Here is a 14,388-nt window from a genome sequence, read left to right as displayed (position 1 = left end):
CTTGTCGCCTTTTGCCGTCCAAAACACTGAATAAAATGGTGAAAGTTGTGCCAATGTGAAATTGTTTATTGTTCTGTGTTTCCAGTACCATCTAAAGTTAATTAATATTATATTTAGAAAATTCTGTCAAGCTTGTATATGAATTTGTTTTATGTGTTGGCATAGATCTAAGAAAGCAGTTTGGTGTTTGTGCTCAAGTTATGTCAAAAAATTGTTAGCAAAGTTTCAGCTGCACCGGCTGAGACACCAGCAACGACGGAACTGGTGAAGGAAGAACCAGCTTCAACAACAATCTTTTTATTTGGTTTCCATGTGGCTTTTGCTAAAATAAAAAATATTCTTCCCCATTCATTTTGGAAGCATTGAAATATTTTTTACTGGATTAAAATCACATGGACGTTTGTTAGTTTTTTGGGGCATAAATGAGCGAGCCAATAAACTCATAGTGAAGGATTTTTTAGACCAAAACCAAACAGAGGGTATAGTTCTATTTTCAGTAATTGAGGGGTAAGTTTGACCATTTTCACTTTTAACAATTCCTAAGGGTAAACTGAGCATATTTAAGTGGCAGCGGAAACCTAATCGGTACACACAATATGCTATTAACGTCAATTTTACAACATCACAACCACTATGCCTCAAGCTCAAGCAAAAGCTGAGGTCACAAGCTTCAATTTATAGTCTCCAAATTGTTGGTACAACCATGTATGCCTGACTATATAATCATACTACCTTCTACATTTTCACAGTTGAAGAATTATTCAACTTAAAGTAAAGCTAGATGGTCCATGTTGTGGACGCGAGTTAGTCAAATTAATTAAGTATTTAATTATAATTAGTTAATTATATTTTAATAGCTTTCTTTGTTATTCTAGAATAGGTTTTATGTTTCATAGCCATAAGGATTAGGTTAAGCTATAGTTATTAGTTTGGAATAGGATTTAGGTTTCCTACTTTCATAAGAATTAGACTTTCTATTGATGTAATAAGACTCCTATTTAAAGGGGGTTTTGATGAATAAAAAAGAAAGTCATATTTCAACAAGAAAACAAGAGATTAGAGTTCTTTTTTCCATTGAACTCTAGGTTTCAGTCTCCCTTTAATGAGTTGAAGAGATCGGAGTTCTCTCTTCCATTGAACTCTAATGTTTCAGCCTCCCTTTAACGAGCTGAACTTATCTATCGCCTTGTGAATCAATCCTCCCCTAAAGATTCATATCAGTCCACTTAATGAACTGCTACCTTAAAGTAAAAGTACAGAGTAGCTAGCAATAGCTGGCACCTCTATATCAGCTGCTATCCACCAACGATCAAATTTAGGTATGGAACATAGATAATGTCATTAAACATGTGCGAGTCTAGAAAAGGGTATATATTTTTCAACCATCAGACCTACATATATAATAATGTAGAAGTGATACAAAAGAAATGACTTGCATTAGCAACAAACAAAAAAATGGATTCTGGTGAAGGCTACAAGCAAAAGGGCAATAGAAGATAATAGATAGTCAAAACAATGATATTCAGAATGTACCATGTTTCGGAACCATAAGATGTAACGTATAAGACAACTCTGGACCATGAAGTAACAACAAATCTGAATTTTACTTACATATTTTTCAACTTCCAGAATCTTCTTTTGAAGTTCTGTTCTTAATCGATTATTCTCATCAACCTGTAAAAGAAAAAATACATATAGAATCAGCAGACAATCTCTTCTTCTTTTTTTTCTTTTTTTTTATAAGGTAAATTATTTTATAAATGATGGGAAAATCACATATACAAGCCAAGTCATCTACCAAAACAGAGAACCTACAACAAAATATGTTTCTCTACACAAGAACACCAATCCTCTATTCACATTGCACCTCATAGGTGCACCAAAAAGAAATTAGAAATAAGAGACTATTTTGCAACTAAAAAGACACTAGCAACTTCTTCAAATGCTCTCATGCTTCTATCTCCAAAGAACCCACATAATGGTTGACAGAGCAACATCCAAACCGCCATCTTCTCTTCCTCCTCCTGAAGGCCTAACCATACAACACCTCCTTCAACATACACGGCACCACCCATATTATCCCGGAACCAATTTAGGACCAGCGACCATAACCACGTAGCGAGGTGGCAATGCAACAAGACATGATCTTCTCCCAAACATCTACACATGCAGCACCATCTAACATAGGTAATCCTCCCCTTCCTCCAGGTCACTGTTGTCAAGATCATTCCCCTTGGAGCCAACCACGTGAAGAAACGAACCTTCCTAGGCGCCTTAGGAATCCAAATAGACCGGTGTGCAAAATCTGATTCCCCTCTCACTAGCAGGCTCTGATAATATGATTTGACAGTAAATATGCCATTCCTACTTTCACGCTATCTCCACAAGTCAGAAATGTCATACGGTGCATTTTGCCTATATAATAGATCAACCAAACTTTGAAATTTTTCCATCTCCCAATCCTGGAGGTTCCTCCTAAATCTCAAATCCAGTGACCTTCCCCAACATGTATCCCACGCATTTGTTGTGCAATTTGTTCTTTTTGGCACGAGATACTATATATGTTGGGGAAAACAAGCTTCAACTTACTTTCCCACGCCACTTGTACCCCCAAAAACTGATCCAACGTCCATCCCCACCTTGAATAGAATATGACCAATGAATTCTTCCCACCCTTCATAATTCCCCTCCAAAGACCACATCCAACGGAGATGTTATGTTTCTAGTCCTCCACCCCTTTCCATAGTTCCATATTTCTTCACTACCACTTCCCTCCATATAGCATTTTCCTCCACTCCAAACCTCCATATCTATTTTCCAAGTAGAGCCTTGTCGAATACCTTAAGATCTTCCCATTTCTTTGTGAATGTGACAATTTTCTAATTCACTAAATGAAACTTGCTTGTGCCGTCAGATGCTTTCCATCAAAAATTCCACAGATGATTTTTCAACTTATCAGTCATGGTGGCTGGACTTGTAATAATCACATGAAGTACATAGAAATGCTAGACAAAGAGTTTTTTATCAACAGTTCCTTCCCTCATTTCGAGAGGTATTTCTTTTGCCATCCTGCTAGCTGTTTCTCAACTATCTTAACAACCGGATTCCACACTGTAAGATCCTTGTTTGAAGCACCTAGCAGCAACCCCAATTAGGTAGTAGGTAGAGCACCTACTCTATGACTCAATCCCTACGCTAGCTCTTCAATGTTCCACACCTCACCAGTGATATGATCTCACATTTACTGAAATTGACCTTGAGGTCTGAAACAATCTTAAACCAAATAAGGGTTTGCAGAGAGACATCTCATCAAATAAAACCAATGAATCATCAGCGAGCAAGAAATGGGAGACTCCTACGTCGATTTTCCCTCAAATAAGGCAGTGAAACCCCTTAATAGAACTCCTGCAACAGCCATGCTCATCATCTTACTCAAAGTTCTCATTACCAAGATAAATAACAAGTGAGATAATGGATCCCCCATCTCAACCCCCTCGAATTGTCAAAGAAACCATATGTACTCCCGTTTACTATAATAGAGAATCCAGTAGTAGAAATTAAAAATTTGATCCACCTCCGCCATTTCCCCAAAGCCCATCCTCATCATAATGAAATCCAAAAATTCTCAGTTCACATGATCATAAGTCTTCTAGAGATCCAGCTTTCATAACATTCCCGGTTCTCCCTTGTTCTTTCTAAAGTCAACCACTCTATTGGCCACTAACTCTGAATCCAGAATCTATCTCCCTTCCATAAATGCATTCTGAGGGGTAAACACTACCTCGTCCAAAACTTTCTTTAATCTCTTAGAAAGCCCCTTAGATATAACTTTATGGATGCTTCCCACCAGATTAGTGGGCATGTAGTATCTGGCTCGTTGGTCCTCTTTCTTTGGCACAATAGTAATAAAGGAAGCATTAAGGCTTCTATCAAACTCTCCAACTTCTTGGAATGCCTCAATGGTCTCCATAAAATCTCCTTTAATGGTCCTCCAACACTGTTGAAAGAAAGCTAAAATAAATTCGGCTATATCTCCCTCATTTTCTATCCTATCTGGTTAAACACCATCCCCACACTTAGGTCTCTAACTAACATCTTCTCTAAAAAAATGTAAATAAAACCCCACAATAGTTTCGTTCACTTCCTCCTCCCTGATAGCATCCATGGTGGCATACTTTCATTAATGGACTTGGGTGAAGCATTAGATACTAAGGAGATCAAGAAGGTACTTATCGTGGAAGAAAAGCCCAAGAATGATCCCAATAATTGCAGCAACGAGTGGGCTAAGTGCAACGCATATTTCATGGTCCAAGTCCGAGCCCAAGAGGAGAAAGTCTGGGGCCACATGGAGCGCCCAAAGGAGCTTATTTGCATTAAAGACAAGGGTTGATTTGCATGATTAAAATGGCTGAAATCAAGCCCAAGATGGGCAGAACATCACACCCAAAGTAGGGTTGAATTGCACGCCCAAAAGTGTTACTTTAGGCTTGTGTTTTGGTGCAAATTTTAGATACTTTTTTCCTTATACTGTTATGTAGTTTAGAGAAGAAGTGCGACATAAATTTTTACTTGTTTTCCTAGTTTAAAGTTTCCTAGTTAAGTTTTACTATTTACTATTTTCATAAGAGTAGAATTTGAATCCCATGCTATTTGGGACAGGGTGTTCGAAACTTCCCCTATATATAAGGTTGGATTTTGTTCTTTTTAGGCAACATTATTATTAATATTATTTGCGAGTTTCTCTTCTTTACACCTTTGCATGTTGGCTACTTGAAATTTATCATACAAGCTTAACAGAATGATTTCTTTTAAGAGGTAAGATTAATTTTGTGTTTGATATCTACGGTTCTTATTCGAACTAATTGGAGAATGTAACTAGTCTTATACGATTATTGTTTTTCATTATTCAATTAGGGGTCCAGATCAATTCGTATCTAAGTTCTTGAATTGATTCTACTAGTAGTAACATAATTAGTCTAAACCCACTAATTTTAATTACTAAATTCAATTAGGATTCCTAGCACTTTATATTCAAAGTTTGGGAATTTTGTTCTCGAATTTTGTCTATCAATAATTTCTTGTCTTTAATCTTCGTATTTTCGCTTCCGCATTATTTTCTTGTTTTCCTTTCAAGTAACTCGATTCTTGTAACACCCCGTCAGACACAACTGCATACTTCTATTGACTCAAAACAACTCCTCCTCTTATTCGCTACTGCCTACCATGTGGAAAAATTTAGTATTAGCATCCCCTTCTTTTAACCACAACGCCCTAGATTTCTGCCTCCAAATAAACAGCCTTAAATCTTATAAAGAGACCTGATCTCATAACTGAAGCAGTCTCAAGAAAAATTTGGGGGGGGGGGGGGGGTCACAAGGCATAAAGGATCCACATATGACCAAGTTATTAGGAACATAAGAATGAAAGATCTCCGTTTATCCACACTGCAAGTTACTAAAAATTCAGCTAACCAACCAAGAGAAGAACAAAGGAGAAAACAAGAGGATTAAAACATTCTCATATAAATTTTCAAAATAGTAAAGCACTGTTCTGTCTGATTCATGGTCAGCTCCAGCTCCTTCCAAACATCCTGGAAGGATACATGTGTGTACTAATAACAGTAATTGGTAAATAGTTCAGCAGTCAGCCTTGAGTACTACTTTCTTATGCACACAAGCTTAACTTGAGATGACAGAATGCCGGGGGGGGGGGGGGGGGGGGGGGATCTGGAATTTTTTCCAGTTTTTGAAAATTGGAAGAACCTTTCAGAAATTGTCAGTTTTTTGATTGATACACATGCTGATAATTTCTAAGAAGACCAATTACTATAAACTCTGAGAAAAAGAAAAATATACCAAGGGCCTGTTTGGACATGATTTTAAACCAGTGATTTGAAATCAAATTGATATGAAGTTGAAATTTTGTTTTGACATACATTTGAATTTCTTAAGTTGTACTTTTTTTCACTAGATTTCATAGGCCTCATTTGTTTTAATAAAGATTTAGACATCTAAATGATTAAAATGTTGTCTCAAGATATGAACATTAAATGATTAAAACTGTTTGTTTTTCAACATCTGAATGTACATATTTTATTTATATGTACATAATAAATATACAATTCGAATAAAAATTAGTTAAATATTTTTAAAAAATCATCATTTGACAAAGAAAAATGAAACATTGGTGCTTGCTAGTGATGGTGGAGATAGTTTGTAATGGTGGTGGTGATGGTAATAGTTGTTGTTAGTGCCTAGTAATGATGATGGTGATAGTTGTGAGGATGGAGGTGATTGGTGTTGTGATGACTGTCATAATGGTGGCGATTGGTAGTGGTGTTGGTGGTTGTAATGGTGAAGTTGGTTGTTGTTAGTAGTTGGTGGTGATTGAAAAAATGTGTGGTGGCTAATGATGTTATTGTGGTAGTTGGCGACGGTGCTAGTTATGATGATGGAAGTGGTGGTAGTAGAAATTGACCGCAGTGATGGTAGTGAGTAGTGACTGATAATAGTGGTGGAGATGGCTGCAATGGTGGTGGCGATCGAAGAATGTGTGGTGGTAGCTGGAGGCGATGCTAATTGTGATGGTTGAGTATGTTAGTAGTGGTAATTTACTGTAGTGGTGATAGTAGTGGTGGAGGTGGCGTCAGCTACAGAGATAGGGGTGGGGGTGGTAATGGATATATAATTATAATGATGAAGGATATTAGTGCGGTAGCAACTGACAGTAGTGGTTACCAACGGTGGTGGTTGTGATGGCAGAGGTAGTTGGTGGTTGACGACAGTAATGGTGGGGGTGGTGGTTGTGATGGCAGAGGGAGGTAGTGTTGGTGGCCTGTGGCTGTGGATAGATTGATGGTTAATATTATCCACACAAGAATACCTCTTAGTGATATTAAAACTTTGTTCTAAATCTTAATGATGTAGACTTATTTAGATCAATTAAGTGCTTCAAATCTTAATGAAAACAAATGCACTTAATGGTCTAATGTTTGAACCATTCAGATTCAGACCTCCATTAAGTGCAAACAAATGAGGCCTTAATGCCACTAGATTTAGCTCAGAGAAGAGGAATTGTAATAGGAGAAATAGGGGTATGGTGGCGTTCTCTAATTTCATAGAAGATATGAGCCTAATAGACAACCAGCTTGAGGGTGGTAATTTCACATGGTTCAAAGGGGATAATCATAAGATAGCTTCAAGAATCGATAGGATCCTTATTTTTAACAAATGGGATGATAGCTTCAGCAACATCAAACAGCTCCTTCTTCAGAGATTAACTTCTGACCACTTCCAAGTAGCTTTACATGTGGTACTTGTCTCAGAATAAACATTATTTCAAGTTCGAAAATTGGTGGTTGGGTAGTGAAGGATTTATTGGTAGAATTAGTGAATGGTGGAACTCTTTTAATTTATGGGGAGACCTGACTACATTAAACTGAAATCTCTTAAAATAAAGCTGAAGGAATGGAGCAAGAGTGAGAAAGGGAATTTGAAGTCTCAAAGGAAGAAATTATTGGGGCAGATGGAAGATATGGACTCAGTACTTGATCATAGAGCTTTGACAGAGAAGGAAATAATAACAAAGACTGCTATTTTATATGGAGCAGGAGGAACTTGTCGAGAATAAAGAGATTGAGTTTATGGCTTAAAGTTGGTGATAAGAATACTTAGTCTTTCATAAAATGGCAAATGTTCATAAGAGGCCTTTTTAAAGGTCAATGAACACCACATGTAGTTCCCTCTTCCTTTCCCTATATTTCTCCACCCGTCTCCGCACAAGATGGATGGCTTCAGTAGTCGATTGTCCCGACATGAACCCAAATTGATTCTCGGAAATGGACACCCCTCTCACCCTCATCTCCACCACTTTCTCCCAAACCTTCTTAGTGTGGCTTAGCAATTTGATACCCATGTAATTATTACAGTTTTGAATATCACCCTTGTTCTTGTACAAAGGAACCATTGTACTCCACCTTCATTTGTCGAGCATTTTTTCCGTTTTAAAAATAAAATTGAGTAGGATATCGAAACATCCTAAGGCGATGCATTAAGAGCCTGTTTGGATTGGCTTATTTGAAGTGCTTTTAAGCCAAAATATCTTTTAAGGATAAATTAAAAGGTGTTTATAAGTACTTGTTTTTAAGCCTAAAGGACAAAAAAGCCAAAAGCCATAAGTTAGTAATTCTAACTTATGACTTTTGGCTTTTTTGTCAAAAGCAACAAGCCTATCCAAACAGACTCTAAATAAATCGCGCATCTCCATGTTCTTTTAATAAATAAATGTTTATGATTACTTACTATTACAAGCTTTCAAATATAAATAATTTTACAAGATTCACTGGTCCAAAAAATCACCAATAATCGTAACTAGCTTTTCTTTAATATAATCCTTCCACATGGTACGAACAATCTATCCACAGCGAGCATGGGTCTTTTTTTACAAAATAAGAAGTTATGGATCAAGTTTTACATTTTAAAAGATTTGAAATTTGAAGTTCTACCTTTTTTGGAGAATTTGAGATTTGAAACTGAAGTTAAAATTTTGTGCACGCTGATTTCAAATCAAAATTTGAAATTAGGGTCTCAAATCCTATGGACAAACACCTACTAAGAGACCTACCTTGAGCAAGACCAGAAACCAAAAAACTATCATTACAACCATAATAATGCATTGCTCGACACAACCATGGCCTTTTTCACACTTAACAAAGATTGTTGTAAATAAATGCAACTAAGGAAGACTGATTCTAGACTTCCGGTTCCCAAGAGAACCTTTGGCTATTCGAGTCATTAACAATGTATTCATGTTGCCAACAGGAGAAGGAGCCTTGAGAAGATGATTGAAAAAAGCAAGAGCAATTCAAACAGGTAAAGAAGAGATTAGTTCTCATACCTTCTTTCTTCTTTCAACTTTTTTCCTTTTTCAGTCAATAAAAGGACTGCTACATGAAACCCAATGGGTTCTACTTTGATACAATTTGAGCGGGCATTGCTGGTGAAAGAAAAGGCCTACATGCAAATTATCTTTGACTATTGGACCGGACAGTGACTGATGTATCATTTATCTATCTCTCAACTACGTTTTACAATTCAGTTTGCACAACATGGCATAGCTTGTTAAAAGGAAGGCCTAAAGTAATCCATCTTGGACAGGACAAAGATATAGGTCCAGCGCAACAGTTTTATCTAACATATGATTCAACATTGATCCTATTGGAATGATTGAAGTCAATTTACAGTTTTAGCTTCTATTTAATTATCTTTGCAGAAAAGGCCTATATGCAATCTTTGACTCTTGGACCGGACAGTGACTGATGTATCATTTATCTATCTCTAGACTACCATTTGCAATTCAGTTTTCACAACAGCTTGTTAAAAGGAAGGCGTAGAATAATCCATCTTGGACAGGACAAAGATATAGGTCCACGGCAACAGTTTTATCTAACATATGACCAAGAGACATTCAACATTGATCCTATTGGTTTGAAGTCCATTTGCAGTTTCCATAGCTTCTACTTGAAACAAAAAAGAAAGTAGACTCATCATCACAGTCAGTAAAACCATTCTGTGAACAGATGAAACAAAAATAGAAATTGTTCCCAATAGACTGATCATCACAGTCACTACAACCATTCTATGAACACATACAGACATCCACGTGGGGAAGGATTAGCAAACCTGTTGCTTAATGGTGGCTTCAGCGGCTTCAACTGCTTTCAGAACCTGATACAATCCATCATTGTTCTTGGGATTATTTGAATCATTCAAATTCCATCCCGCAAGTTTAGGCACCAAACTATCCCCTCCATTTTCCATCTCCCCCCCTCTCTCTCTGCTCCCTCAGCTCTCTGCCTTCAACCTTCCAACAATTGTCTGCTTTACTACAAGAAAATTCAAAAGAGGCATAAAAATCCCAATCTCTATCAGAAAATGGTGTAATAAACCATGACAGCTACAATTTTGACTCATGTATTTCCCCATAGTTAAAATAAAACAAAACAAAAATCAAAGAAAATGGCAGAAACGAAACAGAACTCCAAAAGCCATATAAATAAATAACATAATAAAAAGAAACTTTAAAATAAGGATAATTACCTCAGTTCCCAATTGAATACATCGATATAGACATGAGAAGTAGGGGAAAATAAAGTTGATTGAAATGGCAGAATACGTAAATAGATACAGGAAAAGAAGAAGAAGACTTGAAAATGGTGGTTTGGTGGGTGCGGGTTAGTCTAGTGAGGGTGTGGAGGCATGTGGGATTTATCTGTCTTTCCCCCTTTTCTGTCTTCTTTGTTACTTTTGGCTTCTTGCCTGAAACGAAGTTAACTCAGAATTTCTGCCTCGTTGCCATTAGTTTTACTTATATTTTCTTTAAATCATTTTGTTAGTATGACTTTTTCTTCTTTTTCGTGAGAATACTACAGCTCGGGGTGTCCAAGGTTTGGTTTTTGATTAAACCAAAATCAAATTAATTTGATTGGTTTTAAAAATTTAAAAATAAAATAAAATAAAAACCATCGGTTTGGTTCAAGTTTTCAGCTGATGACTAACTATAATTAAATTGATAATAGTAAAACAACACATACACGAGACAACTATTTCAAATAAGCACTAGGAATCAACAAATTTCTCTTTACTATCACAATATGAATGTATTTGAATCTTCTATGAAACAGTGGCAAGCTCTCTCACACCGAAGAGGCTCCATAGGCACACGTACACCTATGGCCCGTAAACGTACTTTTCCACCGGCAAAGGCTGCCAACCTGGCCCAACGGCAGCAACACCAGTAGATACAGAGAAGATAGTTACACCGGAGAATGGGATTAATAAACCACTACCACCCATCCAACTCTCTCAATGGGTGGAAGGTGCAAGTAGTGGATCTAAGGCACATCAAGCTCCGACAAAGGGATTACTGTTGAAAATGAAGCTTCCAGTGTGGCTACAACACCAGACCCAGCTCAAGAAGGCGTTGGGGGTATACATGCGGCAGGGGAACTCACGCTTTCTACGTGGAGCATACCTACAACGTTTGCTACTGCCAATCGAGCTCCGAACAAAGGTACACAAGTTAGCTACTTTCCTCCAGTTTTAAAAGAGGGGGTTAAGTTCGTAAAGCTAAATCCAGAAGCATTGGAACAACAAACTAAGAAATGGGACTGTGCAATGAAGGGTATGTAGTAGGGAAGAACACCCCATTTAAACAAATGCTCAAATTTATGTATGCTATCTGGAATTTTGTCACAGCACCTAGGGTCCTCCATGACAAAGGATACTACATATTCAGGTTTGAGGATGAACATTATAAGCAAAAGGTCCTTCAAAATGGCCCATACACTTTTGATTCTCAACTGGTAGTTCTTAAACAGTGGAAGCCCGACTTTCGTATGGATATGGGTAAGGAGTCAATTCGACAAATGTCATTGTGAGTTACCTTCCCCAACCTACCAATTCATGACTAGTCCACTGAAAGCCTAAGTAGAATTGCAAGCTATTTGGGGAAACCAGTGTGTATTGATAGGTTGAATGCTGAAGAAGGAAGGATCTCATATGCTCAAATACTGATTGAATTGGATGTGACCCAACCCCTGCCTGAAGTAATGTTTATTGAGAAGTCTAATGGAACTACTAGAGAACAAAAGGTGGACTGTCAGTTTCAAAAAAAAAAAAAAAAAAGAGGCGGACTGTGACTGGTGGACTGAATATTGCAATGAGTATATGATCATAGGCCATGAAACTGAGTATTGCCCTCTGAACACTAAAGTTCCACCTCCCAAAGTAGTTATACAAGACAATGGAAAGGAGAAGATACAGGCACCTACTCAGTGGCAAGCAAAACTATAGTCATTAGTCCAGCCAGAGACAGTCATACCTTTGGGAAAGCTGAATCACCAGCTATACTACAGGATAAGGTCCTGAGCACAGATACAAGACAGAAGCAAGGAGAACTGGTAGCTGAGACTTCACAGGGGGGAGATGACCTCCAGGACTGATGAACATACTGACCTCAGCTTACTGGGGTTTGTGGGTGAGTATGCAGAAGAAAAGGGTCCTGATCAGCCCTCAGAGCCTCCACCATGATCTTTTGTTCCTGGAATATAAGAGGGCTGAACCAGCCCTATAAGCAGAAGGAATTGAAATCCTTCCTGCTTAAGAATAAGATAGATCTCCTAGCTGCTTGGATACAAAAATAAAACAAAGAAGAGCTGACAAGGTTAAGAAGTTCCTGGGAGCTGAGTGGACTTGAATAGAGAAGAGACCACAAAACAAAGAGAAACCATTAAAAAACCACAAGCAATGTCCAACCGAAGTGATGGTTTTGAATAGAGATTTTTTATTTAACAGATTCAATCACTTGAAATTGAGTTGTAGTGCTCCAAGTCTTATTGAATCCCTAATCAAAAGGAAATAACTCTTTATTTTTTGTCTGCGAAAACAAAAGACCAAATAAGGAATTTTGTTGACCCGGGGAAGGTATGAGGAATCCCCGAGTCTCGTGGTTTTAGCACGATCGCTTTTATGGACTTATACTTGCTTACAAGAATTTTGGATAAATTGTTTTACAAGCCATGATGTGGTCGCACTTTTATTGGTCTCAACATAGATGCGTAACCGCATTCATAGTCTTGACATACACCAACTTAGAAGCATAATTGTTTTCTTCGCTCGAGTACATCGGACCTAATAACCTTTGTCTACACGTCTTGGTTAGAGTTAATGAAGTTAATTATTAGAACAATTTTGGCCAAGGTGTGTCACCGCATCCTTGAATTTCTTTTAAGTATCTCAAAAAAAATGTGTAACCGCATTCTTAATCGAAACAAACATTTTAAAACGTGCCTAACGCTCATCTAGTTTTTGAGGCATTTGTTCGTCTCTTGTAATTTGAGACAACTAAACTTATCCATTTTTTCACTCTTTCATTTTTTATTCAGAACAAGCCTTGGATTAATCCGCAACTCATCAAGCTCGCAGTTAATAGAGCCTTCACCATGTCATACTTGGAGGATAAAGCCCCCGGAGGCGATCCAATATTTCACAATTTCCCATAATTAAACATTCAACAAGAATAATTACAAAGATAATTTAAATACTCAATGTTTTTACACAACTATTTACTCAAACTTATTTCCAAATAACATGTAATCTGCTCAATTGCTAACCATACTCATTGAATACCGAAAGCACAAAAAGACCTCCAACGTTAGCTTTTAAAGCTTCTAAAATCTTGAAGTCTTAGACCCATTATTTTATCCTTATATTACTAAATTGTAGATAAACTTAACTTCTATGTTAGCTCATAAACAGTAAGGAAATAACAAAATTATGCAGTCTTTTTATTGATTAACATGTATTCCAATTAATTTTTAGTCTAAAACCAGAATCCACGATCTAGTCAGGAATTCATGTCTATAATCTTTAATCTGGGTAGCTCACTAATTTTCTTCGAACATTCATAAGTATAGAAGCAAGTGGTATCACAAACAGTAGTAATATGAAACATTCAACTTAATCAACCCTTGAACAAGAAAAACATACAAATCGCAAAAAAAACTGCATTTAACATATCAGAAGAAAAATCAGCGCCAAAATAAGCGGTAATATAAAGAAATGAACCTCACAAATGAATTTTTGAGCTGAAAACAGGGACCTTAACGTCCCCAATGACCTCGACAAGATTCCGAATTTTTTTTAACGAAAGCCCACTTGTTCTGACTGAAAATCTTGCGGATCTAGAATAATCCAGCTCGTGTTTTTGTCAATGAAACAGAGTAATCAATGAAAAAAGATGGTCTGTGAAGCACTGGGAGGGGATATTATGAGATTGAGAGAGATGGTGTATTTGGGGTTGGTCTTTCGATTTTCAGGTGAAGAGTTCACAGGCGTTAATGGATGAACCGTGGTAGAGCAGCAGCGGAGCTGTGGTGGTGCCGTCGTCAAACTCCGGCGTGCACGTGAACTCTGTGTCTCTCCTATCCTTGCTCTCTATCTCTGTCCCATAAAGTAAAGAAAATTGCTAAGTCTCCATATTTTTCCTCTCTTCGATCTCTCTTTTGCTCTCCTCTGTATGTCTATCAAAAATTTTTAGGTCTTCTTTTCTAGAATTTCAGAAAATTGAGAAGAAGAAGGGCTGGTAGGTTTAGTCGGGTTTTTTCTAAATAACCATTGACCCCCTAACACCTTGTTTGGATGGTTGTTATATGAAAAGTCTCATTTTGTCTAATAATCACATTGTTATTATAATATTTTTTATTTTATTTTTGTGTATTATTTAATAATTATATTTCATTTTTTATCTTAATTTTTCATAGTAACTTTACCTTATACCTTATTTTTTTTGTAGGTCATTCAAATTATTGATATGTGACATTATGTAACG

General features: G+C 37.0%; 1 protein-coding gene across 6 annotated transcripts in view; it reads right to left on the bottom strand.

The window, feature by feature from the left end:
- The window catches only part of LOC129874467 (uncharacterized), a 30,822-nt gene extending 16,648 nt beyond the window's left edge, over positions 1 to 14,174 (bottom strand). For 2 of the 6 annotated variants that reach the window (XM_055949751.1, XM_055949755.1), the window contains exons 1-3: positions 13,626 to 14,173; positions 9,681 to 9,883; positions 1,612 to 1,674 (exon numbers count right to left, since the gene is read on the bottom strand). In XM_055949751.1, coding sequence (XP_055805726.1) covers positions 1,612 to 1,674; positions 9,681 to 9,818 — 201 coding nt within the window. In that variant the 5' untranslated portion in view covers positions 9,819 to 9,883; positions 13,626 to 14,173. Of the gene's footprint in view, positions 1 to 1,611; positions 1,675 to 9,680; positions 9,884 to 13,625 lie in introns of all 6 variants that reach the window. The other 4 variants (XM_055949756.1, XM_055949753.1, XM_055949752.1 and 1 more) reach the window with 4 other exon arrangements.
- Between the last annotated feature and the right edge of the window lie 214 nt (positions 14,175 to 14,388).

This window comes from Solanum dulcamara, chromosome 11 (assembly GCF_947179165.1).
Source record: "Solanum dulcamara chromosome 11, daSolDulc1.2, whole genome shotgun sequence".
In the NCBI taxonomy this organism is placed as follows: Eukaryota; Viridiplantae; Streptophyta; class Magnoliopsida; order Solanales; family Solanaceae; genus Solanum; species Solanum dulcamara.
The sequence above is the reverse complement of the archived record's forward strand: the minus strand, read 5'-3'. Positions and strand labels throughout refer to the sequence as shown.